The following is a 26,837-nucleotide window of genomic DNA, read 5'->3' as shown; positions in this document are numbered from 1 at the left end:
TTCACTGAAATTTGAATTGTTTCATTGTTTCCTCTGCAGCTCTCACACAGACATGGTTTTACTGAGAAATGAGTGTGGAAAAACAAAGTGTGCAGAAAATAAGTGCAAGAAAAATCCCCTGAATTGTGTTTGTTGTTTACCAGCTCCAGAAATAGCACATTTATAACCAATTACAGTTTACAGCCCGTACTGTAAAAAATAATCACAATTTGTCAATATAATATCATTTATATTCATGTTTGACCTTCAGAGTCTGAGGCTTGCTTGCATCTGTTTGCTGTTCTAAAGTCAGGCTGAAGGGAACTATATTAATTTTTTTTTTCTGGTTTTTAAATAAAAAAAAAATTGCTACATGCCAGCCAATTAAAATGTAAATTAAGCTACAAGTATTTAAATATTAATTCCATTAAATAACTATTTCTGCCATTGCCTGTAATTACTAATAAGTTCCAAATCTACTCTGGCCTAGAAATCAGTGATCAGTGGGAGCTTCCCAAGGTCTGAAATGTTTTAAGAGAGTTTATTTTAGGCCTGGTTCTGTCAAAGGAGCTTCCAGTTCCCCTCTTAAAAAACCAAACTATTTAAAAAACTCGTAGCTGGTGGCTGTGCTTGCTTCACTTCCTCCAGGCTTTCTGTGCAGTCCTTTTTTACAGCTACACCCACAAAAAGAGGATATCTCTGTTTGCAAGTCTCCATGCCAATTAATGATTTCCTCCAACACTTTATTCCTGTGTTTTCTGCTTCAACATGGAGCGAGAGGCACCTCCAACAAAACAACTTGGAGTAAATACAGCCTTTATTTTTTTAAATACAATTGTTTTGAAATCTAATTTTGCCAAAATTTCTAGAAGGGAGAAATGTAAAGTGAAAGATGAAGCAGGGTGGGAATGCTGGGGCAGAGAGACTCAAAGCTCAGAGCTGGAGAGCATTTGGAAAAGAATATTGATATCTTAATTTATTTTGTAATTTTTTTCTCCCTAAATGGAATTTGTTTTCTTTTCCCACAAATGGTTTCAATGAGGGGAGCATCCCTTTTTTTCCTAAACTCTGGGATTTCAGGCTTTCCACCCCACAAGGGGAAGTGGAGAAAATCTTAACCATAAGCCAGAATTTTCCCACTAAAATTTTTATATTTCATCCCACCAGGCTTTGTCTCAGAACTGCACTGAGATTTTTCTGCTTTTTTTAGTCTTTCTGACTGAGGGCAGGGCCTTTCTCTTTGCCTTTTTAAAGGGAAATCCACACATCTGACTGTCCAAAATTCAGTATTTCCACTTGGGAAATGGAGCAATATTTTCCACAGAATGACAGCAGAACTTCAACCCCCCAGTCCTAAAGTTTACAATCCTAAAATTTACAGGAAATAAAACCATCTAAGGCTGGGAATTGTTAACACAAGGATTGCATTTTCCCCCCTATTTTCTTCCAAATTATTTAAAATTGAAGGGATAAATAACATGTTTATTTGGCTTTCAGTCATTTTTTTAAAAGCAAAACTAAGAGTTTAATTAAACTAAATTTAACCAAGTTTTTCTCATTTAAAATAAGTTATAAAACTGTGATTTTTTACTATATCAATAGGATATAATTAAAATATTTCATTTGCACTCTAGATTTTGGGGAAAATATTAATGAAGGATTATCAAATGCTGGTTTGGGTGTGTGACAGAACATTTGCTGTCAGTACTAAAGAAAATGTTGTAGGAGAACATGTCCTACATGTAGTAACAACACCTTTAGAGCTTTGATTTTATCTTGCTCACATAATTGCCATTACTCAATGGAAAATATTTGCTTTTGAGAAGATTGCTTCAGGTTTTTTACGTGATTTCCCCCTTTCACCCCCGATTTTTCAGTGGTTTTCTGCTGATTTTGGTGCCTTTTTAGGGTAAAATTTGAAAGCTGAGTTTTGATCTAGGTGTTTCTGCTGATGCCAAAGTGAAAATATTGTCAAATCAAACTGCTGACTTCTGTGAATGACATCACAAAAAAATAACACCTGTGGGAAAACAGAAAATGTGAGAGGAATTGAGGAGTTCTAGAAAAATTACAAATTCTGTGCCTGAACTTGCAAATTGAAATAAATCTGGTTTCAAAATTCTTCTGGTTTCAATGGGAATTTGCCAGCACAGAACAGGAGGAGTTTGTCACTTCTGGGCTCCTTAACTCCAACACTCCATAGTGCATGTTTTTAATAAATTGCCCTGTGCTTTTAGTACTTCAGGAATGGACAATTATTTTGCATGATTATAATAATAATTACTATTTCAAATTACCATAAATACGTTGCATTTTGAATGAGCATGCCACAGCCTGAAACTGCGACAGGAAAAAGTGCATCTTGTCACTTAAAAAAAGAGAGTTTGGGGCAAATTCTGGCACCTTGCTGCTACTTTCCTGTCTTCCACACCTTCCAGGGACTTGGAGAGGTGTAAAGAACAACAAATAAAATAATGTAGCTTTCAGTGAAAGCCCTGGAGCCCCGCTCTGCCCAGGCTGACACACTCAGTAAGTATTTGTGCTGTTCTCTGCAAGGTTAAACAACCCCAGCCTCCTCCTGCCTGCTCTCCCCTAGGGAATGATGACACAAATGGAGGAATGGCAGGTCTGGAAGCGCAGGGGGAATATTTGGGATCTGTGCCCATCTCTGGGATGGGCCAGGTGAGGAACAGAGTCACCAAAAAGGGTGGGAAAGCCACGAGGAGCTGCCCAGGTGACCCCCAGGCAGCCCCTTGGCACAGAAACTGTGCAGAACTCACTCTGCATTCACAGCAGCAAACTTCTACAGTGATTTTAATTTATTTCAGCATCTGACAAACAAATTAGAACTGTTTTAAGTCAGTTTTGTCATAATTACAGTGGTATTTCACTTGACTAAGTTTGATAGACTTAATTAAGATATTCTCCTGTAATCTTAGGTCTGAACAAGTGCAGGGATTTTATTTGGTGTATTTTGTAACTGACTGGAGCTCAGTTTTATCCTGTGGCAAGATGGGGTTGCCAGGAAGGAAATTCAGGTTTTTCACCTGCTCCTGTGTGGAAACAACGTGGGAGTCACTGCCAGGGGTAGGGAGGAAATGAGGGAGAGATTTTCTACTCCTTGGAGATAAATCAGAAATTCCCAATTGTTGAGGCCTGATGGGACACTGGAGCTGAGGCTATAAATGGGAATAGAAATGGAATTATAAAAAAATCTGTGCTGCCAGCATTGAGGGTGAAGAGAGGCTGGTTCCTGTAGGAAATTCCTTAGAGAAACATGGGAAAATGGGAGGAGAAAATGAGTGATAATTAAATAATTTCTTTAGAACACACCAATAACAAATCAAACATTGCAGGTTGAGTTTGCCAATTCCTGATTTAAATTCCAAAGTGACTCTGGATTTGCACTCACTTTGTGCTCTTATGTTAAACACAAGATTGTCTTTAAAACTTCTAAATTTATTTCCAGAATGCAGAATTGCAGTTTTGTGTTGTATAAAGGCTCATTCTGAGATTTTCCTTATCTTTGTCCAGTGGTGACATTGTAGATTTTTACATGGTTTATATATATATATATATTTATTTGCTTTTATTTCCCACTGAGTTTTCCTGGAAAGAAAAGAGGTTTTGGTGCTTTTTTTCCCCTCCTGTATATTCACCATGTGGTAAAATTGAAGGGTAAAAATGAGATAGGACTGCAAGCATTGAATAATGGCAACAATAACATGGAATTACAGGAAAAAATCCCCAAACAATCTGGTGTAACTTCCCAGAGCTGTGTTACAGCAGGAGAATAATGAGGTTATGGGAATATTTGCTCTCTCCATACATATTCCACCATCCGTGGATGCAGAATCGGAATTCATGGGCAAAGCTTTGTGAGATGGGATAGAACACATAAATAAATTTAGGATTTATTTATTTAGCAGAAATTTAGCACTTCTTTTTGCCATTCTTTACTGTACTCCTGCTTAAAAGTGAGAGCTACCATTGTGGTAAAGTGGAGGAGAAAAACTCCAAAGCCAGTGTGAGCACATAAAAGTTTTAAAATTAAAATTGAGAGGGTGAAATCAGTGGAAGCTGCAGGCAGGGAAAAGGAGACACTTGTCTCATTTACCTAAAGGCTTTTTGCAGAGAAAAATGCACTTTTGGGGCCTTGTTATCAAGAAATTGATGACAGAGCAGCCAGGAAATAAAAATATAGTGAGAAAATAAATTTCCACCATGTCCAGGCTGCTTTTCCTCTACATTTCCCTGCCCTTGGGTTGTGCTGCAGTTTCAGGCTGTGTCAGGTGGAGCTGGAGCTGAGGGAGCCCAAAGCTGAACTCTGCAGCAGGAACTCTGTGGTAGTGCTGGTTCTGCTCTGTGTGCAGGAACGGGGTAAAAAATCAAAGGAAAAGCAGGAATTAGGCTTGGGTTTTGCCTTCCCAATCTAGAAAAACAGCTTTAGAATAAACATTCCAGGTTTAATGTAATTTTCCTTCGAGCAAATCCAGTGTCCCTGTGCCACTCTGGCTTTGCTCCTCGTGGTGCTGAGGAGTTTTCAGCTCCTGGAGAAGCTCTTGCAAAATCTCTTCATTTCCAGTTGCTGCAGTGTTTGAGAGAACTGAAACCTTGCTGTGCTCTGGAAAATCGAGTAAAATATAACTGGACTTTTATTAAGAGAAGTTTGCCCTGTGCTGGGTCACTTTTGTCTCAAATTCCATGGTAAAAAGTTAGGAAAATAATTGAAATTGGGGTGTAATTTGAATTAAAATGGGTTTTTTACATTTGGACAAACAAATAGCAGATTTTAGCTCTGGCTGCTCTAATCCTCCACAAAAGTGTGAGTTCAGGTGCTTTTTACAACTGCAAGCACTGCTTACAGCAGTGCTTACATTACATTTTAATTACCCATGCCTTTATAGTACTATTTCATCACAAATATCCCCTAATCTTGTGCTGTTTGATAAATTATGTCCTTATCACTGCATTCAGATAATAATTCCATTTATGTAATACCATAAAATTGCAAACTAATTTATGTAATCACTTGATTGAGAAACCAAATTGTACATATTGAGAAGTGACAGTATTAAGGTATTATTATTGTTAAATATTAAGTTACAGAATAATTGGAGTTGTGCTAGAAGAGGTGTTATGGTTAAAGTTTTCTGAGACTCAAAGATTTTGGTCTCAATAAGAAATCTTCCTTTAAGGGGGTTTAAAAACCCTTTAAAGCTTTTCTATTATAAAAATATACTGCTGCTACAGGGAAACTACTAAAACATTATTCTGAATTTTAAAAAGTTGTCTTAAAAGTACTAAATATTCTTAAAAATACCAAGTATCATAGTCCCAGTTGCCATTAACTTTTCTGGTGGTTTAATGGGATTTTGAAACAAATGTATATATTTTGACCTGTCCCCAGCCAGGGAAGGTTTTCCTCATCCATAATGTTGCATTTTCCAGGAAATTCGTTCTTTAAAGCCGTTTCTCCTGAGCACAACTGTGATTTTCACTTCAGTTAGATGTCACATTGCTCCACCTCTGATCAGTGGTGGAGAGCTCCCCCAAAAGAAAAACCAACCCCAAACCTAAACCACCACAACTGCACCAAAAAATTCCCCTCAAAAACCACCCAGAGTTCCCTGAGTCCTGCCCAGAGCACGGTGCATTCCCAGCTACTGCATTCTCAGCTGTGCCAAGGTTCTCAGATTTGTAAAGCTGAACTTAAGACAGCAGAAATTGAGAATCCAAAATCCTGCAAATCTGTTTTTATCTCCTTGGTGCCATAATTATTCTGTAGGACATTGCCAAAGAGCTCTGGGCATGCTGCAGTCACAGTTAGACAAAACTCAGGGTGTTCAAGGTGCTGCTTTCCCAAAGCTTTATCCCAAATACTCAGGGATGGAAAGAGGAAACGATAATTAGTAAAAACAAACATCTCCCTGGGTTCTACAGAAACGATTTCTCCTGCCCAAGGGCAGGGCCAGGTGGGACTTTGGGAGGGACTTCTTGGCTGGGCTGGAATTCCCAGAGAAGCTGTGGCTGTCCCTGCATCCCTGGCAGTGCCCAGGACACCCTGGGATAGTGAAAAGTGTCCCTTAAGGCCCTTTCCAGCCCTCTTGGTGAAGAGTTCTCAGGTTGCTGTCAGTACATTTTCAATGCCAGAGGCTTTTTGCCATCCCTGTCTCTTCCAGAGCAGAATTTGAGGAGGGAATGTGGCTCCTGGAACTGCCCCACAATCCCAGTTCCACCACTGGGGCTGGGTCCTGGCCCTGCTGGGATCAACACTTGGTGCCATTCACGCTCCACAGGTTTGGGAAACAAGACCCAGGGCAAAGGAAAGAGGAAGGTTCTGAACACAGTGCAGCAAATGGGAGTTACCTCTGTAGGGTCTTGTTTCTAGATCACACTTCAGGAAAAGCCTCAGGAGCAGGTCAAACCTTCCCTGCATCAGGCAGTTAGACAACCTTGTTTAAAATTCCAATCCATACGTGCCAGAAAACACTGGATAAACTCAGTTTAGAGCTGTGCTGAGAGCATCAGCTGTTTTCCTGCTTCGAGAGAAAACACTGGTTGTGGGCAAATTCAGAATTTTAAACCAGTCCTGAAACTTCTTTTAAACTTTTGCTCTTTACTTAGGTACAATAGAAAATTAAATTGAGGAAGTATCTTAAACATCACAGCTGTGTGAAGAAACACAGGAATTTATTCCTCCTGTCTTTCACCTTCCAGCTGAGAAGGGCTCTCCCCTTATTTTACAGCCTGGTCTCCAGCCAGGGTTGTCCTGCTTTGCCCCTAGGCTCAGCGGATTGCTTGGGTGGTGCTGTGGGATTCCCGTGGCTGCTCCCTGAGGAATTCCGTGGGAACTGGTGCTGGGATGTGTGTGTGTGTGGTACAGCTCCTGCTGGATCTGCATCCCAGTGGATCCACAGGGGTGTGGAAGGCTCCACATGCTGTGGAAGCTGGAATTGGTTTGTGATTCCATTTAGAGATGAGTGTAGAACCTTCCCAAAGGTGTGGAAATGTGGAATTGCAGGATAGTTTGGGTGGGAAGGGGCCTTAAATCCCATCCAGCCCCACCCTGCCATGGCAGGGACTCCTCCCACTGTCCCAGGCTGCTCCCAGCCCTGCTCAGCCTGGCCTTGGGCACTGCCAGGGATCCAGGGACAGCCACAGCTGTGCCAGGGCGTGCCCACCCTGCCAGGGAACAATTCCTGCCCAAAATCCCATCCAACCCTGCCCTCTGGCAGTGGGAAGCCATTCCCTGTGTGCTGTCCCTCCAGCCCTTGTAAACAGTCTCTGTGTCTCTCCTGTAGCTCCTTCAGGCCCTGGAAGGTCACAGTTCATCACCCTGGAGCTCTTCCAGGACAGACCAAGGCTGTTTCTTTTCAGGAATTTCTTCCCTTGTGTGGACGTTTGGTTCCTTGTTGGCATTGCCCATGGCCGGGTGTTGACATCCATTTTGATTGTCTGAGCAGAGCCTCCATTTCCTTTTTTATTTTACACGTTGCTCCCTGTGCTGAATCCCTGAGCCCCAGGAAGACAACTGAGGGAAGGAATTCCACAATTCCAGGGGTTCTGCTGGCAGCCTTGGCAAAGCTGGGGCTGCCAGCTCTGAGGAGCTGCCCGAGCTCCTTCCCCTCATTGCTCAACAAATGTCTGCCTGCCCCGCCTTGGTTTCACTTTCACAGTGTCGGGTGTTTAAAAATTCACAAAGAGCAAAGAGATTTGGGCCTTTTAAATTCATAATTTGAATAATGGATCAAGTAATGAGCACTGGTAATTCATTAGGAAACCCTTAAATTGAGTTTTAGCAATTGTAAAATCTGTTTGCTCTGTTAATCATTGCCAAGCAGAACAGGTAGAACCTTTTCACTCTCCTTTATCAATTAGAGGAAGTCTTGAATTATTTTCTGGTATAATTTCTTTTCATTTTTTTCTGGAAACCTTTTATTTCTTAAATCTGGGCTGAAGTAGACAGATTTCTTTATATATTAACTTAATAAGTAGTATAAATATTAATGCTTAATACTCTCATTATTTAATAAATAATTTATAAATATATTTATTTTTACCCTCAATAAGAAAATAATTCAAGAACTCACTTTGATAAGCTACAGAGAAGCCCCACAACAGTGTCATAATCTTTCTTAGAGGTGGTTAATAATATTTATCCAAATAATAAAAATAGGATTAACTCCTTGCTTGTCCATAATTGCCATTTTTCCCTGTTAAATCCAAGGTGTGTTTGTGATTTACAGCACTGAGCATGAGGGCTGTAAACCCAGAGTTGAACCCTCTCAGTCCTGATCAGCACTGAGTTAAATCTTTGCTGTGATTGTTTTCTGGTGGATGTAAACAGAGGAAATGCTTGAATGCAAGGAGGAGAAAGGCTCCTGACAAGCCCGGAATAGCTGAGGAGGTCGCAGTTTCCTCCCCCAGGAGCTGACAGGCAGTTCTGGGGAGAGAACCCACACTTCTGTGGCAGGGGAGCAAATAATTGGGGTTTTATCCAATCCAGCAGCAGTTACTCACAGACTGGTTGTTTTGCTTTTTGAGATGTGTAAGAGATAAAAATAAGAGTTGAGCTAGGATTTTTTTGTCTTGTCAGACCTGCAGCAGTAACACAAACTGTCCTTGTAACTGGCTCTGTTTAGTCTTTTCTAAATCATATTTTTGAAAATTTAAATTTTTTTTAATACCACCTAAATAACTTAAAATTAATGCGGTACATAAAGGGAAATTACACAAAGGAACCCTCATACTTAAAGAATCCTTTTCTTTCTCCACCAGGGAAGCCTCAATTAAATGAATTACAATTCCAGTTCATCCCTCACCCAGGATTTTATGGACTTTCTGTTTCTAAGGAAATCTTTCAGAGACTTCAATCCTGACTCAACTCCCTTGCCAAGGGCCTGCTTTATTCTCCTTTTTTAGGTTGGAGAAACCCATTTTGAATCTTTAGAGACTGAAGGAACGCTCAGACCTGAAGGGTGGCTCCACATCACCTTGGAGAGGAAATTTCTCTTCATTCTGATCTTTGTTAACCCAAACAAATGTGAGGTTGGACTTGGAGATCTTTTCCAGCCGTAATGATTCTGTGATACTCCAGCTGGAATCATTTTGATTGCTGCCTTATTTTATTCTTTTTCTATAACGTCTCATTCCCATTCCATAGATATTTTTTCAGAATACTTTCCCCATCCCAGAAAAAACCAATTATAAGCCCCTCAACTTGTGTTTGGCAGGGGGAGGTGGAGCAGATCGCCATGATGAAGCCCAAGGCGCAGACGGAGCACGACGAGGGCATGCTGGAGTACCTGGAGGACCTGATCGGCTCTGCGCGCCTCAAGGGGCCGCTGCACACCCTGTGCCGCAGGGTGGAGCTGCTCAACGAGCGCCGCGGAGAGACGGTGAGGGCAGCCCCGGGGCATCCAGGAAATCCCAGATCCCTGCACAGCCCCGGGGCACCCAGGAAATCCCAGATCCCTGCACAGCCCCGGGGCATCCAGCAAACCCCAATCCCTGCACAGCCCCGGGGCATCCAGGAAACCCCAGATCCCTGCACAGCCCCGGGGCATCCAGGAAACCCCAATCCCTGCACAGCCCCGGGGCATCCAGCAAACCCCAGATCCCTGCACAGCCCCGGGGCATCCAGGAAATCCCAGATCCCTGCACAGCCCGGGAGAGATCACAGTGCACACAGCCCCGGGGCATCCAGGAAACCCCAGATCCCTGCACAGCCCCGGGGCATCCAGGAAACCCCAATCCCTGCACAGCCCCGGGGCATCCCAGCAAACCCCAATCCCTGCACAGCCCCGGGGCATCCAGGAAATCCCAGATCCCTGCACAGCCCGGGAGAGATCACAGTGCACACAGCCCCGGGGCATCCAGGAAATCCCAGATCCCTGCACAGCCCCGGGGCATCCAGGAAATCCCAGATACCTGCACAGCCCGGGAGAGATCACAGTGCACACAGCCCCGGGGCATCCAGGAAACCCCAGATCCCTGCACAGCCCCGGGGCATCCAGGAAATCCCAGATACCTGCACAGCCCGGGAGAGATCACAGTGCACACAGCCCCGGGGCATCCAGGAAACCCCAGATCCCTGCACAGCCCCGGGGCATCCAGGAAACCCCAGATCCCTGCACAGCCCCGGGGCACCCAGCAAACCCCAATCCCTGCACAGCCCCGGGGCATCCAGGAAACCCCAGATCCCTGCACAGCCCCGGGGCATCCAGGAAACCCCAGATCCCTGCACAGCCCCGGGGCATCCAGGAAACCCCAGATCCCTGCACAGCCCCGGGGCATCCAGGAAACCCCAGATCCCTGCACAGCCCCGGGGCACCCAGGAAACCCCAGATCCCTGCACAGCCCCGGGGCATCCAGGAAACCCCAATCCCTGCACAGCCCCGAGGCATCCAGGAAACCCCAGATCCCTGCACAGCCCCGGGGCATCCAGGAAACCCCAATCCCTGCACAGCCCCGGGGCATCCAGCAAACCCCAGATCCCTGCACAGCCCTGGGGCACCCAGCAAACCCCAGATCCCTGCACAGCCCTGGGGCATCCAGCAAACCCCAGATCCCTGCACAGCCCGGGAGAGATCACAGTGCACACAGCCCCGGGGCACCCAGGAAATCCCAGATCCCTGCACAGCCCCGGGGCATCCAGGAAACCCCAGATCCCTGCACAGCCCCGGGGCATCCCAGCAAACCCCAATCCCTGCACAGCCCCGGGGCATCCAGCAAACCCCAGATCCCTGCACAGCCCCGGGGCATCCAGCAAACCCCAGATCCCTGCACAGCCCCGGGGCATCCAGCAAACCCCAGATCCCTGCACAGCCCTGGGGCATCCAGCAAACCCCAGATCCCTGCACAGCCCGGGAGAGATCACAGTGCACACAGCCGCCTCCTTTCGTAACATTCTATTGCTGCATTGAGTGCTAAAAGTACTCAAAAAGCTCTAAATAAAATCAAAAGCGCTTTTCCTTGATGTGTCCGCGGCAAATCCCGTGGCAGACTGGTTTTAAAGGTAAACAGCACCTGTGGTTGTAATTAAGGGTTAAATTAAACCTGGAGTTAAATTAAAAATGGCCATTCAGAAGGTTGAGATAAAGGAAATGACCATAAAATTGCCTTGCAGAGGTAATTCCTGATCCCGTTTTTCCAGAGGAAACCCCTCCTACAAAGGGTTGGGATTTTCTCCTCATGGTTTTCTGCTGTAGTGCTGGCCCTGCCTCAGCTCTGCCCCTCTGTTTTCTGCAGTTAAATCGAGTTAAACTAGTGGAGAAAGAAAAGGATGCCTTGGAAGAGGACAAGAATAAAGCCATTGAGTTCCTTTGCTTGGAAAACCAAATATTTAAGGAAAAGAATCAGATCTGTCAATATTACATGTGAGTAATTCTCAAGCTTTGGGTTGGCTTTAATGTGGTGGGGCTGCTGTTGAACTTTGCTTCCGTATCTCTAATTAGAAGTATTTTCCATTCCTAACTCAAAATTATTGTTACTTTTTGATGCTTTGTATAATCCTGTTGTTACACTGAGAATTGGAACTAGAGTTCATTGCGAAGATGGAGAAAAGTGAGGAATTTTTGTTGTTTTCTTTTCCTAGCCATGACCTAAAGAAACGAATAAATGACCTGGAAATGCAGAAAGAGAAAATTAATGAAGAAACTCAGAGTATTAATGAGAAAAGCAGTAAACTTGCAGAGGAAACAAAAACCAAGAATAAAGCTTTGAAAGAACTTGAGAAGTGAGTACTTTAGGGATGTGTAGTACTGTGTTTTACATGTTTCCCACCAAAAAATTGAATTATCTGATGTGCAGAGTCACCTCTGGTACATCTAAATACACAGAGAAGCATTTAAATTAATGCACAAAAATAAATTAAATGGACAGAAATAAATTAAAGAAAATTCACATTGGTTTGATTTGGTTCTGGGTAAGATTCACAATTACAATATGAAAATGTCTGATCTTCTTAATGGATTTTAAGTATTTCTTTATATTGACTTTATAAAAAAAGAGTTAGTAAATATTTTTTAGATCTACAACCCTAATGCTTAGGATTTGGGAATTTTTCCCTGGTTTTCTCATGAATCATTTATGCATAAATTGTATTTCTTAAAATTTCTTTGCCTGGTGCTGATCCCCAATCCAGCTGCAAAATTGACCTGCTCATCCTCAGGGAATTATGGGGAGAGATGGGAATTATCAATTCTGTCAAGAAAAACTGAAAATTTCTGCAAATATGTTTAATATTGCTTGGGTAGTTGATCTTTTTCTGATGGAACATCATTTTCCCAGGGAAAACACTGGGAATATAGTGAATATTGGATGTTGTTTATCACAAAACCTGAGTAATAGTAGTTTAAATTCTTCATGTTGACTTATTAAACCAAGCTTAATAAGCCTTATTTTTATACTGTATGATTTTTTTTCTTTTTTTCCTTCAGGAAATTCAATAAAATCACAAAGTTCATAGAGGAAAACAAAGAAAAATTCACTCAGTTAGATTTGCAGGATGTGAAAGTGAGGGAGAATCTCAAACATGCCAAGAGCAAGGCTAAAAAATTGGAGAAGCAGCTTCAGAAGGACAAGGAAAAGGTAGGGGGTGGATTAGCTGGATTGGCTTGGAAAAGTGCAGTCTGTTGTGGGAGAAAACGGGAAGCACAAAGCAAGTGGAAAAATGGGGTTTAAATTGTTTCAATCAGATATTTGAAGTCATTAAGTGATTTTTAATTGAGAGGTTTTGTTTGCTGATCACTCACGGCAGTGATGACTCCGTGAGTGGAGTTAATTCCTGGATCTGGGCCATCCCCTCGGCCATGGAGAGCTGTTGGGATGGCTTTGGGGCGAGGAGGGATCCAGGAATTCCTGTTCCCATGGCAGAGGAGGCTCAGAGTCCCTTTGTGCTGCAGGTGGAGGAGCTGAGGAACGTCCCTGCCACGAGCACCAAAGCCATCGAGGACGCCACGGCCAGGAGGGAGCTGCTGGCACAGGCCAAGGACAAGGAGGAGGCCAAGCTCAGGCAGGTGCTGGCCAGCCTGCGGGAGGAGACCAAGGGAATTCAGGAGGAAAAAGAGGTTTGGACTGGCAGGAAAAGCACATCCCCTTTCCTCCTCCCTTTGCCCAGCTGAGGGGCTGAGCTGTCCTGGCTGTTTCTGCAGGGCAAGGAGAAGGAGCTGATGGAGTTCAGCAAGGAGGTGACCGAGGCCAGCTCCAGGATGGAGATCGCGCGGTCGGAGCTGGAGCTGTACCTGAGCAGGTACAACTCTGCTGTGGCTCGCCTCAGCCAGGCTCAGGAGGCCCTGGGGAGCACCTCCAGCACCCTGAGGGAGAGGAAGGCTGCCATCACTGACATCGCTGCCAAACTACCCCAGGCTGAGCAGCAGCTCAGGGAGGTGAGGCTTGGCTCTCCCATTTCGAGTCACACACACACCAAGGGCCCCCTTGTCTCTTTGGCAGCAATTGTGAAAATGAACCATGACCCACCTCCTGTAAAACAACATTGAAAAGCTGTTTTCTGATACTCACTTTGCTGGTGGAGCAAATAGTGCATTTCAAACTTGCCTTGTTAAGCCAATGTTGGTTTAAGTCCTACCTATCCCTGCAAGGGAATAGATTTAATTTCACACTGAGACGTGGTGGCATTCCTGAGCCGCCTTCAGGATCCTGAGCCCTGGCACAGGTGCCCAGAGCAGCTGTGGCTGCCCTGGATCCCTGGCAGTGCCCAAGGCTGGACACTGGGGCTTGGAGCAGCCTGGGACAGTGGGAGATGTCCCTGCCATGGCAGGGGTGGCACTGGGGGAGCTTTAATGTCTCTCCCAACCCAAACCATTCTTCAAATTTCATTTCATTCCCCAAAGAATTAAGCAATGCCTTGAAGACTCCCTGAATCCAGGAGATTCTGGGAGGCTGAGCCAATGTCTTTGAACCCCCAGAAAGAGAAGGCTCTGGAGAAGCTGGGAAGGGAAGAGTCCGGGGCCAAGGACCTCGTGCGAAACCTGCGCCGAAAAGTAGAAGAAGCCAAAAGTTCTTTAGCACAAAGTCGCAGCCGAGGAAAAGTGCTCGAGGCTCTGCTCCAGCAGAAGAAATGTGGGAACATTCCTGGCCTCTATGGGAGGCTGGTAAGTTTTAGAAGGCTGTTACAGTTTTAATGTTGAACTTTAGAGGAGCTGAAGTGTGGGGTGCCTCACTTCCCTGGCATTAGGAATTTGGAGAGGGATGCCTCCCTTCCCTGGCATTAGGAATTTGGAGAGGGATGCCTCACTTCCCTGGCATTAGGAATTTGGAGAGCAGAGCTGTAAATCCTGGGGACTTGCTGTAAAATCAAACATTTTTCAGTTCTTTCCAAGCAGTATTGGTTTAAAGTTCTGAAAATTCAGAGCAGAGTTTTTCATTCCTATTGCACATCAGTGTAATTGAAAAAGTGATGGGTTTGTATTCTGCATTTTTTTGTCCAAGGAGAATTATCTCTGCTTCAGAAAAACCAGTTTATTCAGATTTTAGGAAGTGCATTCATGGATTTATTGGGACAGAACTCAAAGAGCAGCTCAGGTGCCAACTAATGAGTGTTTGCTCCCTGTCCCTCAACGCTCAGGGAGACCTGGGGGCCATCGATGACAAATACGACGTGGCCATTTCCTCGTCGTGTGGAGCCTTGGATAACATTGTGGTGGACACCATGGACACTGCCCAGGCCTGTGTGAACTTCCTGAAGGCTGGGGGTATTGGAAGGGCCACCTTTATAGGCCTGGACAAGGTCAGTCCCACCCTTGGGAAAACAAAGGTTTTACTGCTCATTGCAGTCTAATTACATGGGTTTTAAAGCCTTAACACCCCACAGAATAACGGAATGACCTCAGCGTTTATCCCAAAGATTCATTCCTTGATTTCCTTGGTGGATGCAGGTGGCTGTGTGGGAAAAGAAAATGCAGAAAATCCCAACTCCCGAGAACGCCCCGCGCCTCTTCGACCTGGTGAAGGTGCAGGACCCCAAGGTCCGCCTGGCCTTCTACTACGCTCTCCAGGACACTCTGGTGGCCAAAAACCTGGAGGAAGCCACCAGAATAGCATTCCAAAAGGAGAAAAGGTGGAGGGTGGTAACCCTGCAAGGACAGATCATCGAGGTGTCAGGTACTGCAGCCCCAGCTGGGGCTCCACTGGAAGCACTTTGTGGGTGCTCCCAAAGCCCAAAGGGGTTCTCTGACCTCTTTTCATGCCTTTTCTGTAGGAACCATGACTGGTGGGGGAGGAAAAGTCATGAAGGGCAGAATGGGCTCCTCAGTCGTGATGGATATCTCAGAAGAAGAGGTGAGTACATCATGGGAACGGAATTCCAGGAGAATTCCTTTGTTTGGGCAGTTCTGACACACATGTGCCTTTCAAAGCAGCCTGAGCAGGAGCAATCTGGGATTGAAGATAATGACAAAGGGTTACAAAGTCAAAATTCCCAATGTTAGCCGAGGTTACAGTGCTTTGAAGTGCAGCAGGGATAAAAGAGTTGTCAGTGGCAGGGGCTGCCCAGGGAGGTTTGGAGTCCCCATCCCTGGAGGTGGCATTCAGTGCCCTGGGCTGGGGACAAGGCACAGACTGGGCTCTGGTCCTGGAGGGCTTTTCCAGCCTCAGGGATTCTGGGATTCTGTGTTTGTTCACAGCCCAGCCCGTCACTGAATTCAGTCTCACAGTGCTCCCTTTGATAGCCTGCACACTTTGACAGCTTTTGGCAGAGCAGGATTCAGTTTGCTTTTCCTTCTGAATTCCATTTAGGTTTTAATCTGGAGCTGCTCCTCTCATTTCTCACTGGCAGAGCTGATGTTCCCAGCACTCAGACTCCCCACAATGAAGTTTTTACTCCACTTGCTCCTGTGTTTTAAGAGCTGTTGAGCACAGGGCCGAGCCCTGGCTTGGTTTTGTCATGGTTAAACCAGTAAATAATCCTCTCATTCTGTATAGATCAGCAAAATGGAATCGCAGCTGCAGAGGGATTCCCAAAGAGCCATGCAGTGTGAGGAGGAGAAGGTCCAGCTGGAGGAAGCCATAAGGAAACTGCAGCAGGACATTCGGGAAATGAGGAACACCTCGGAGAAATACACAGCGAGCATCCAGGTGAGAACTCCTGAGCCCTGCCAGCCTCAGCCTCACACAGGCCTGGCTGGTGTCAGGGAGATCTCAGGATTCCAGCCCAGTTCTGTGTTCTCTGCAGGGTTTTTCTGAACAAGAAATTGATCTCAAAAAACAAATCAAAGAACTCGAAGCCAACGTCGCTGCTGCTGCTCCAGACAAAACCAAACAGAAGGAGCTGGAAAGAGTCCTTGATGGTTATAAAAAAGGTACATTTTGTGGAGAGGGGATTAGAGGTAAAAGTTGTAGTAATCTCTTCAAGCAGTAGAGGAAGTAATGGGTTTTGGGTTTATGCTTCAGTTCCCTGTCTTGGTTTGGGACCTCATTTTTCTAAGGTGTTTCTAGAGATTAGAGAGTAAAACCTCTTTTCTTTGTAATTGCTCAAGTTCATGTTTCAGTCAAGCTAAAGTAAACATGAATTTCAGTATTTTGTTTCTTTGCTTAGATTTTTGTGGTCGTATCACACATTCGTAGGGAAACTTAGTTTAATTGGGGTTAAGAATTATTAATGAGGAGGTAATGATATAAGAGTCAAGTGAAGGTTTTTTGCCAGGCTCTGGCGTGAGCCTAAAATAAATCCCTGTATTCTCTGTGGGAGCACATCCCTTTTGTGCAGCGGTGCTGTTCAGCAGGGGCAGGAGCTACAGTTACACCAACTCCTGGGAAATGCTGGTGGCCAGCTCTTAAAATTCAACTTTGGAGCATCTTCCCATTAATTAAATGCAGAGAATGAGCTTGGAGTAACTTCTAATGCACCACCTCATGTAGTTAAGTACTCTGTGTGCATGAACTAAACCATGCTGGGTGGTTTCTGTGGCAGGAGAGCTTTGGTAGAGCAGTGGCACAAAGAAGTGGCTGGATTTTGATGTTTGTCCCAGCATAGAGAGTCTGAGCACTTCTCAGTTGAGGAACAGAGCATTTCCGTGTGCAGTCACTTCCATCCCCTTGTCCCTTCAGTGCCGGTGTCCCTGAGCAGCCCAGGGCTGGCACAGAGCCCTGAACTCCCCTTCCATGCACAGATCATGAGCGTGTGGCTGAGAGGGCCAGGAGGATGGAGGAGGAGGTGAAACGACTGCACCAGCTCATCATGGACACCAACAACAAGAAACTGAAGGCTCAGCAGGACAAAATCGATCAGATTGACAAGGAAATGGATGAATGTTCCTCAGCCATCACCAAGGCCCAGGTGGCAGCCAAGACTGCAGACAGGTACAGCACGGGGAGCTCCAGGCTGGAGCTGCACTCACACAGGGTCTGTGCCAAGTGGGGCTCAGGGAGGGAAAGGGAAGCCAGATTTTGTAGCTTCTAATAGGTCAAAAGTCACATTTAATCAGCATTTCTCTGGTATTTGCCTGAATTATTTCTCTAATACTGCCTAAACTGCAATATTCAGGATAAAGTCCAGAACAGCACTTGATTGGATGTGCTGGAGCAGTTCAAATCTGAAGGGACTGATTTTATTAGGAGTCTGTCAGGAAATAAAATGAGATCTATTTTTTATGGGCGCTCACCAATCCATAGAGATTCCAAACTCCGAAAGAAGAAATGAAATCATTTAGTGAGGTCTGGCTGCTGAGGAAGACGACTTTGTTTTCCTTGGATCCCTCCGGAGCGTGGGAGTTGGTGCCTAAAGCAGCACTGCCTCCTTGTTGTCAGTGAGATTGGCTCCTCCTGGATTGTTTTCTGTGCTCTTTGCCTCGTGTGAGGTGCACAGAGATCCCTGTCCCTGGGCAGGAACCTGAAGAAAGCCGAGGAGGCTCTGAAGCGCACGGAGAAGGAGATGGAAGAAAATGAGAAGGAGATGAAGAACCTGACAGCAGAGCTGACAACGCTGGAGGACAAAGCCACCGAGGTGATGAACGAGTGCAGGCAGGCTGAGGTGAGTCCTGGCACCACTGTGGGCTCCAGGGAGCTCAGGGAGAGGAGGTAAATCCTCCCTGTAGCCCACTGGTTTCCCATTCTCTCTGCAGAACAACCAGGCCCTGGCAATTTTATTTTTTACACTCACCTGGAAATTTATCCTGACCCAGTTTATGAAAAAACTTACACCAGGTCTCCCCAAAGAAATTGCTGGGTTCAAAAGTTGCTTAAACATAATTTTTTTCCAGTTATGTGGGATGTTAGTTTCCCATCTAGATTTCTGGGAGAGAGGGAAAACCAGGATGGCTGAAATGCTTTCAAATAATAAGATTTGATGTCTTCCTCTAATTAGCTAAAAATGAGTGTAGGATCCATTTGATCGAAATCAGGAATGAAAATACAAACTGCAGCATTTTCTCAGTCATTCCAGAATTCAGGGATCAATTATAAATCCAAGAATATTTATTTATTTACATCAGTAGCCATGAGTAAATTAAGTGAAAACAGACTTTTCACCCAAAAAAGGGGCAACAGTTTGTAGGTCATTGATTAATGCCCTTTTGGGGGGTATTTACCATTTTTCTGTTCAGGAAGCTTTGCCAGCAGTGCAGGAGGAGCAGAAGAATTTACTCCAGGAGGTGAAAACTATTCGAGATGCTGAACATGCCCTTCAAAGTGAAGCTCTGAGCATCAAGCTGAAAATTGAACAAATTGACAGCCACATTTCCACCCACCAGGGAAAGATCAAATACTGGCAGAAAGAGGTAGGAAATGGTTTAGTTCCTAACATTTAAATCAAGGAAGTGTGGAATGGTTTGGCTTGGGAGGGACCTTAAAGCTTATCCAGATGCACCTCAGGGACACCTTCCACTGTCCCAGGTTGCTCCAAGCCTGGCCTTGGGCACTTCAGGGATCCAGGGGCAGCCACAGCTTCCCTGTGGATCTTATAGGATGGACTCACCAACATCCCCTTGGAAAACAGGATTGGGGAGAAAATTCCTCTTCAGATCACAGCTCGTTCTGTATTTGCAGGAAGTGGATAATAGGATAAAGGGATATTTATTCTCTTTTCCACATCCTGTTCTAAAGGGACTTGTGGGAAGACTCTGGGAGTGTTTGGAGCTCAGAAGCTCCCCTGCCCTAAGGCAGAAGAGGCTCATTCAGAGCCAGCTGCAGGTGCAGGTTAAAGCTCTGCCCGTGTTCCCCCGCAGATCTCGGCGCTGTCCCTGCACGCCATCGAGGGCCAGGCCCCCGAGGAGCTGCGGGCGCTGAGCGAGGACGAGCTGGAGGCGCTGCAGGAGCCCGACGTGCTCAGCAAGAGGATCGCGCTGCTGGAGGCACAGCGGCACCAGCTGCACCCCAACCTGGGCGCCATCGCCCAGTACAGGAGCAAGGTACAGAGCCCGGGCACAACCTCTGCCCTGCCCTGCCCTGGGACGCTGCAATCCGCCCCTGGGCCGTGCTGGAAGCTGTTCCTAGGAGCTTCCACACTGCCATTGTCACCTGACAGCGAGTGCCGGGGTGATCTTCACGTTTTACCCAACCTAAATAATTCCGTGATTCTCCTGGGAAGGTTTATTTAATAGAGTCAAGTCTTCACAGCCAAGACAGACACACAATATTGGGATTTTCCCCTCCTCACATCACTAATAATGAGCCATTCAACAGATGGAATATTCTGTATTTTGACAAAGGTTTGGTTTTTTGTTTTCCCTCAGCAGCAGAGATGGAAAAAGAGAGACAATTTGGGGGTTTTGTTTCAGGGCTGTTAGCCAAGCTGGGGGAAGGGAATGCTCAAATAGGAAAAGTGGTTAAAACTGAACTGGGGAGGCAGCTGCTCCAAGTGCCCGTGGGTTTGGATGTTTGCCCCTGCAGGAGGAGCTGTACCTGAAGCACGTGGGAGAACTGGACAACATCACCAGCGAGAGGGACAAATTCCGAGAGGCCTTCGAAGAGCTCAGGAAACAGAGGCTGAACGAATTCATGGCAGGGTTTAACGTCATCACCAACAAGCTGAAGGAGAACTACCAGATGCTCACGCTGGGAGGGGATGCTGAGCTGGAGCTTGTGGACAGTCTGGATCCCTTCTCAGAGGGAATCATGTTCAGGTTTGCAAAACACTTTATATTCTATTAAGTTCTGATCATCATAGTCCTTTTTTCAACCTGTTTTAAAATAAATATTCACTCAGCATCAGTGAACCAAGACAGGCTTAACGTGGGCAAATAGTGACAGGAACCACAACTGTTCAGCTCTCAGATTAATTTCCTTCTGCAGAAATCAGGAACTAAAGTAGTTGGAAGGCTTTGAACTGATTTCCCAGCACTTCTTGTTGCCAGGTCACTCCATTGTGCCTGGGGAATGGTGGCAGTGTTCTGTCAGGAGTGCTCCCAGGGGAAATGCCTGGACTGGGAGTGCAGCTGGCCAAGGCAGTGTGCAGGGGGGAGGTGCTGCAGTTCTGCAGGAACAGCCCCGTGTGTGTTACCCTGAGCTCAGGCTCAGCAGAACTCCTGACAGCCCCAGCTCCTGCTCTGTTCCAGTGTCCGGCCTCCCAAGAAAAGCTGGAAGAAAATCTTCAACCTGTCCGGGGGAGAGAAGACGCTGAGCTCGCTGGCGCTGGTGTTCGCCCTGCACCACTACAAGCCCACCCCGCTGTACTTCATGGACGAGATCGACGCCGCCCTCGACTTCAAGAACGTCTCCATCGTGGCATTTTACATCTATGTAAGTAAAGTTCCCCACAGCCTCAGCTCACTGCCCCTCCTCCTCACAAGGGACAGCAGCCACACAAACTGCAGGCACACCCCAGCTCTGGGGTGCTGCAGCTTCACTGCTCCCTCTGCACACACAGAGACTGCCCCAAACCAGCAGCTGTGGGCAGAGTACACAACTTGAGCTGTTCCTGATGAATCCACGGAGCCAAGCTCACCATTTCCCAAGGTTCCCTGCATTTATACTTCCACGTCATTCCCATCAGTGGCTTTGATCTATATCTTAATTAGTAGTAATTAATTTTTTTCATGCCTTTAAAACTTCTGCCCTCACAGTATTTAATCAAAGCAAACCACTTACACAGCTCCAGTTCGGGTAATTAAACTTGAATAAAAGTGAATATTCAGAGTTATTATTAACTGCAGTTTTGGAAACAGGTGGCAAAGATTAGGAGCAGCTACTTCAGACTGGGGAACCACTTGGAAGTTCCCTGCCTGCAGCTGCAGTTTTAAACTGGCCTTAGTGTGCCACACCAGGACAGAAGGAATTTTGGGAATGCTGGGCACTGACACAAATCCCTTCTGTTTCAGGAACAAACCAAAAACGCCCAGTTCATCATCATCTCCCTGCGGAACAACATGTTTGAGATTGCAGACAGGTTAATTGGGATTTATAAAACCCAGAACACCACCAAGAGTGTGGCCACCAACCCCAAAATCCTGGCTGTGAAAGGACTGGAGGAACTTGGCCTTCCTGGGGGTGCTGTAGCCCAGAAGTAGGGAGGAAGCAACTCCCGTGGCTGCTGTTTATTTTTGTCTGATCTCATTTTGTATTGAAGACTTTGTATTGTAAATTTTAAATAGATTTTGTAAAAATTTGATCTTGTTAATATAAACCCAGCCCCAATAAAGTCCACTTTTTGAATGTCATGTAAAAATTGAGGGAAGGGAGATGTAAACTGATGAAAATAGAGAGTGCATCAGGTCTACCAGGGGCAGGGGCAGCTCCAAAGACACAGACACCAGTTTAAGGAATCAGTGTAATTTACTGTAATGTAAAACTGCCAAGAGTTACAGCAGAAGCTCAGCAATGCACCTGAACTTTGGCAAAGAATTCCAGGAGGATGTTAAGGACTGAATCCCAAAGTTGTGGATCAAGGCAAAACTCCCCTCTCCTCACCTAAAGTGGATCAGAACTTTAGCTCAGAGGAGATCCATGCCATAGAGAGAGGGAGGGATACAGAAACAGAGCAAGTGTGGAGCTCGATCAGTCCATCCTGTAAGCAGAAATTAAACCAGAGCTGGATTGCTGCACTGGGTGTTTCCATCTAATCAAAGTACTCAGGGAGGATTCTCCTGCACAGCTCCAGCGGTACAGAGGTGTGGCACAGCTCCTGCACGCGCTGCTGCAGGTAGGCGCAGGAATCGCGGTACATCCGCAGCAGGAACTGCCAGAGGTGCACCAGGGGGGCCGGGACGGTGCCAGATGAGATCTCCTCGTGCCAGACAGCCACAAGGCAGATGAGGATCAGCAGGAGAACGTTGGGTTCAGTGAGAGCAGCCCAGAGCGCAGCCGCTGTTGTTTGCTGTCCAGAGCACCGGCTCTTGGGAGCCAGCTGTAGCCTTGGGGTGCGGATCCTGTGCACCTGCCCGAGCTCAGTCTTGGACCACGTGTCCTGCAGCACGTTCTCCATCCTCGGCTGAACCTCCACAGCTTCAGGCTCTGGGAGCTGCTTCTGCTGGAGAGCGTGGAGCCGCAGCTGCAGCCCGTCCAGCTTCTCCAGGAACAGCAGCGGGGACTCCTCCTTCTCAACAGCCGAGTGCAGCTCCTTTAACTCGCTCTCTTCTAACTTCAGCTTTTCCACCTCCTCGATGAGGGGATCGTACTTCTCCGAAATGCGGCCATCCAGTTCATCCAGCGCGCTCAGCAGAGCTTCCTTCTGGTGCTCCAAGGCATCACCGAGCTCCTTGAAATAGCGCAGCACCGCTTCCCTGTCGCTCTGCAGGGCGCTCTGGCACCGCGCCTTGTGCTGCTGCAGCCTCTGCGAGCAGGAGAACGCCTTGGAGCGGGACTGATCCCCCAGCTCCTGCTGGAGCTGTCCCCACGCCTCCCTGGCCCTCCTGTAGGCGCTCTGCAGGTCATCGATGGCGTGCCCGCGGTGCTTGCCGATGGTGAGGCACTGGCCGCACACCAGCCGCCGGTCCTGCACGCAGTAAATGTTGAGCGGCTGCCGGGGGTGCGCCTCGCACATCCCCGCCTCTGCCACGGCCGCGGCCGCGGCCTCGCCGCGCTCCTCCTGCCGCCACTTGTCGATGATGGCCTTGACGGCGAAGTTGATGGGCAGCGCCGCGGGCCCGGCGCCGGACACAGCCACCACGGCCCTGCAGCTGGGGCAGCTGAGGCGCGGCCCCCGCAGCAGCCCCTGCAGGCACGGCTGGCAGAAGGTGTGCGAGCACGGCAGCACCCGCGGGTCCACAAAGATGTCGCAGCAGATGGGACAGGTCAGCTCCTCCTCCAGCCGGTCCATGGCCTGCGGGACACAAACACCAGCGAGAGGCATCAACTTCTGCTCCGACCACCGCAGCGACCCCTGGGCTCCACAGCGACCCCCGAGTTCTGCAGCGACCCCCGAGTTCTGCAGCGACCCCCAGGCCCCACAGTGACCCCCGGGCTCCGCAGTGACCCCCGGGCTCCGCAGTGACCCCCGGGCTCCACAGCGACCCCTGGGCTCCACAGCGACCCCCGGGCTCCGCAGTGACCCCTGGGCTCTGCAGCAACCCCCGGGCCCCGCAGTGACCCCCGGGCTCCGCAGTGACCCCTGGGCTCTGCAGCGACCCCCAGGCCCCACAGTGACCCCCGGGCTCCGCAGCGACCCCCGGACTCTGCAGCGACCCCCGGGCTCCACAGCGACCCCCGAGTTCTGCAGCGATCCCCGAGTTCTGCAGTGACCCCCGGCTCTGCAGTGACCCCCGGGCTCCGCAGTGACCCCCGGGCCCCGCAGTGACCCCCGGGCTCCACAGCGATCCCCGGGCTCCACAGTGACCCCCGGCTCTGCAGTGACCCCCGGGCTCCGCAGTGACCCCCGGGCCCCGCAGTGACCCCCGGGCTCCACAGCGCATCTCCCGGCTGGGCACTCCCCACCTCCGCACTTGGGAGGGGGAAGACAAGAATGGGAGCGAGCGAGGGTTCAAGGAGCTCAGCAAATTGCAAGCTGCACTCAGAGCATTCACCCAGCCATATCCATGTCAGCCATATCCAACCCTTAAAATCCCAGGAAAAGCAGCAATCTGCCTCCAGTGGGAAACAGAAGCAGAGTGGTAAAAGCCAGAGCTAGAATTTCTAAATAACCTCAGAGCTATGGAAATTTTCTCCCACCAGGAATAACATTTTCCATGTGAACAGAAGTACAGAATTTTCTTCTCTCCCCCACTTGTTTCAAATGTTACTTTTGTAACATAAAATAGTCATAAGTGCATTTAACAGTAGAAGCTCTCTCAAGGCTCTGGCACAGCCCTCACAGACAACGCCACACCAGGAATTACTCCTGGGTTACTTTAAACATGAAACTAAAATGAGCTTTCACTTTCCATTCTCTGCAACGCTGCTTTGTTCTATTTCCCAACCGAGTGAAATCACACTGCAAAGTCCCAAGTAACAGTAACTAAAGCCTGTTTCCATATAAAATCACAATCTTCTTCTGCTAAAAAAGGGGTTTCTTTCTGCTAAAAAATGGGGAAATTGGTACCAAATTTCCTTCTCTTTGTGCCACGCTTTCCTGCCCCCTCCCTCAGTTGCAGTCAGCTCTGTGGAGTTCGCTACACTGCAGAAAGGAATTGTCAGGAATTTGGGGTGAAAGGCCATGAATTTGGGGTCTCACCTGAGATGTGCAGCTGTGCTCGGGTTGAGGGAAGGCAGGAGCTGGGCAGGCAGACGCTGCTCTTTGGGAGCTCAGTCAGCTCTGAGCACAGCAGCCTGTGCTGCTGGCACAGAAATAAGCCCGGCTTATCTCGCTGGCTTAGCCAGGCTGGGGCTGCTCAGGGGGACAGCCCGGGCTGCTGACTCAGCCCCTCGCTGAAACTGAGGTGAAACGAGGCCAAAGGCTCCACTGTGATATTTACTGATGGCAGCAGAGTTCCAGCTTTGAAGGAGAAAAGAGGAGGGAAAGAGAGGAAAAGCTCAGGATCAGCACCCAGGGCTCCCACATTGTTACAGGAGGGAAAATTTCCTTCCCAAGGAACACACACCTAATTTATCTGAGCTATGGAAAGGGCGAGAGGAAACAAATCTAACTGCCAAGGAGTTGTTTGCTGCCAGAAAAGCAAAGGGAAAGCTTTACAAACGTCTCTTGGCTGTGTGAGGAATGCCCGCAGAGCGGCATTGGGAATGTCCCTCCCCGCACACGGAGCTGCCCCTCCAGGGCTCCACAAGGGGAAGGGACGCTCCCATCCCCGATCACTGCCCCGAGCACTGCCCCGAACTCTGCCCCGAACACTGCCCTGCTCCCGGCAGGACCCAGCAGCTTTGGCTCCGAGCCCCGGGCCGGGGCCGAGGCTGAGCGGGACTCCCGCTCCAATGGAATTGTTGTTGCTCAGCTCTGCTATGGGCACCCAGGGTTTTCTCACTTTGTTCCAGACACAGAAAAGGGTGCAAATCCTGAAATTCAATTTCACCTGACACTGGCAGCAGCATGGAGGAAATGTTCATTTACTGATTTATTTCCACCCGCAGACTGGAAAGAACAGATTGGAAACAGACTGGGAACACAGCGGGAAGGGCAGAGAAGTCACCACAGAGTTCAGCAAAGAACAAGAAGTTTTGCAGGGAGAAAGAAAAGCAGCAGGACGCTGGGAAATGCTGACTTTACCTGCCACAGCATCCACGTGCTGTGGATGCAGCAGCCAGCAGTGTTCCGGCAGATAAATGACTGCTTCAAAGGGCAGGCCCAGCCCCGCTCTGCTCTGAGGGACTGAAAAGGTGAATTTGGCAGTGGGTAAAGGCTGTGCCAGCCCAATCCAAGGGCAAAGCCTCCCCAGGACCGAGCACTGCCAGGCTCCTGCTGCTCCTCTCAGCAAAGGGAACGTCTGCTCTGTCCTGAAGGACAGAACATCAACACTGCCGAACGCAAAGCAAGGCACGGCAGGGATGTTCTCTGCTGTTTGATGGCAGAAAGAATTCAGTGCCAGCCCTGGCTTGTAAGAAATCCACAGCGATTTTCACTCAACTTTCACACTCTGCCTCAGTCTCAGAGATTTTTCAAGACCGGTACAGGCATCACCTCAATTGAGACGTTTACAACAGGGAAGCGATGCTGATAATTATAAACCAAATTTCAAGAAAGCAGTAGAACCCAGAGCCACGAGTGTGGTGATCCTTGTGTGGGATCCCTTCCAATACCCTCAGGGTATTTTATGGTTCTATATCCCCCTCTATCTTTTGATTCCATTGCCAAGACTAACTCTCCATCCCTTAGAACTCTGTCAAAGCCCCTGGTCAGGAGCATTTACCTGTTATTGACCGGGCAGTGGAGCCGGAGGGAGCAGCACCGCTTCGCCTGTCCCCTGCAGCTCCCGGACACCGCGGATCGATGGGCGCCGTCCTGCGAGGAGCTGCGGAAAGGGATCCTCACCCGAACCCTGCGGGCCACAGCGACAGCGACGAGCTGAAACACGGAACAGCGGCGTTCACACAGCCCGAACCCCCCTCACGGAGCCCTCAGCACCCGCATGGGCCCTCCCGGGGAGCTCCGCCGGGCGATGGAGCCGCTCCCGGGGAGCTCCGCCGGGCGACGGAGCCGCTCCCGGGGAGCTCCGCCGGGCGACGGAGCCGCTCCCGGGGAGCTCCGCCGGGCGACGGAGCCGCTCCCGGGGAGCTCCGCCGGGCGATGGAGCCGCTCCCGGGGAGCTCCGCCGGGCGATGGAGCCGCTCCCCGGGGAGCTCCGCTCGGCGATGGAGCCGCTCCCGGGGAGCTCCGCTCGGCGATGGAGCCGCTCCCGGGGAGCTCCGCCGGGCGACGGAGCCGCTCCCGGGGAGCTCCGCCGGGCGACGGAGCCGCTCCCGGGGAGCTCCGCTCGGCGACGGAGCCGCTCCCGGGGAGCTCCGCTCGGCGACGGAGCCGCTCCCGGGGAGCTCCGCCGGGCGATGGAGCCGCTCCCGGGGGGCTCCGCCGGGCGACG

The 26,837-nt window shown here is 48.4% G+C and overlaps 2 protein-coding genes across 8 annotated transcripts in view; one reads left to right on the top strand and one right to left on the bottom strand.

The window, feature by feature from the left end:
* Positions 1-21,542, top strand: part of SMC4 (structural maintenance of chromosomes 4) — a 28,324-nt gene extending 6,782 nt beyond the window's left edge. For 4 of the 5 annotated variants that reach the window (XM_063408444.1, XM_063408441.1, XM_063408443.1 and 1 more), the window contains exons 6-24: positions 9,216-9,380; positions 11,233-11,360; positions 11,579-11,719; positions 12,423-12,573; positions 12,888-13,052; positions 13,137-13,370; positions 13,911-14,096; positions 14,570-14,731; positions 14,880-15,105; positions 15,203-15,282; positions 15,925-16,077; positions 16,175-16,301; positions 17,112-17,301; positions 17,827-17,971; positions 18,543-18,716; positions 19,164-19,346; positions 19,828-20,060; positions 20,493-20,676; positions 21,255-21,542. In XM_063408444.1, coding sequence (XP_063264514.1) covers positions 9,216-9,380; positions 11,233-11,360; positions 11,579-11,719; positions 12,423-12,573; positions 12,888-13,052; positions 13,137-13,370; positions 13,911-14,096; positions 14,570-14,731; positions 14,880-15,105; positions 15,203-15,282; positions 15,925-16,077; positions 16,175-16,301; positions 17,112-17,301; positions 17,827-17,971; positions 18,543-18,716; positions 19,164-19,346; positions 19,828-20,060; positions 20,493-20,676; positions 21,255-21,443 — 3,216 coding nt within the window. In that variant the 3' untranslated portion in view covers positions 21,444-21,542. The other variant, XM_063408445.1, reaches the window with a different exon arrangement.
* Positions 21,543-21,689: 147 nt separating this feature from the next.
* Positions 21,690-26,312, bottom strand: TRIM59 (tripartite motif containing 59). Of its 3 annotated transcripts, XM_063408451.1 has the most exons (3): positions 26,169-26,307; positions 24,542-24,802; positions 21,690-23,194 (listed from the first exon to the last, which is right to left on the bottom strand). In XM_063408451.1, exon 3 carries the CDS (start codon positions 23,189-23,191, stop codon positions 21,992-21,994), a length of 1,200 nt encoding a protein of 399 aa, XP_063264521.1. In that variant the 5' UTR covers positions 23,192-23,194; positions 24,542-24,802; positions 26,169-26,307; the 3' UTR covers positions 21,690-21,991. The 3 variants fall into 3 exon arrangements, with proteins under 3 accessions (XP_063264521.1, XP_063264522.1, XP_063264520.1); XM_063408452.1 differs by lacking the exon at positions 24,542-24,802 and having other exon boundaries at positions 26,180-26,312; XM_063408450.1 differs by lacking the exon at positions 24,542-24,802 and having other exon boundaries at positions 26,169-26,308.
* Positions 26,313-26,837: the final 525 nt, after the last annotated feature.

This window comes from Prinia subflava, chromosome 11, assembly GCF_021018805.1.
Source record: "Prinia subflava isolate CZ2003 ecotype Zambia chromosome 11, Cam_Psub_1.2, whole genome shotgun sequence".
NCBI lineage: Eukaryota > Metazoa > Chordata > Aves > Passeriformes > Cisticolidae > Prinia > Prinia subflava.
Note: the sequence above shows the minus strand (reverse complement) of the source record. Positions and strands in the feature narration are given on the sequence as shown.

Bases quoted from the DNA above. Each gene is read 5' to 3' on its own strand.
- TRIM59 (XM_063408452.1), bottom strand. From the start codon at position 23,191: ATGGACCGGCTGGAGGAGGAGCTGACCTGTCCCATCTGCTGCGACATC.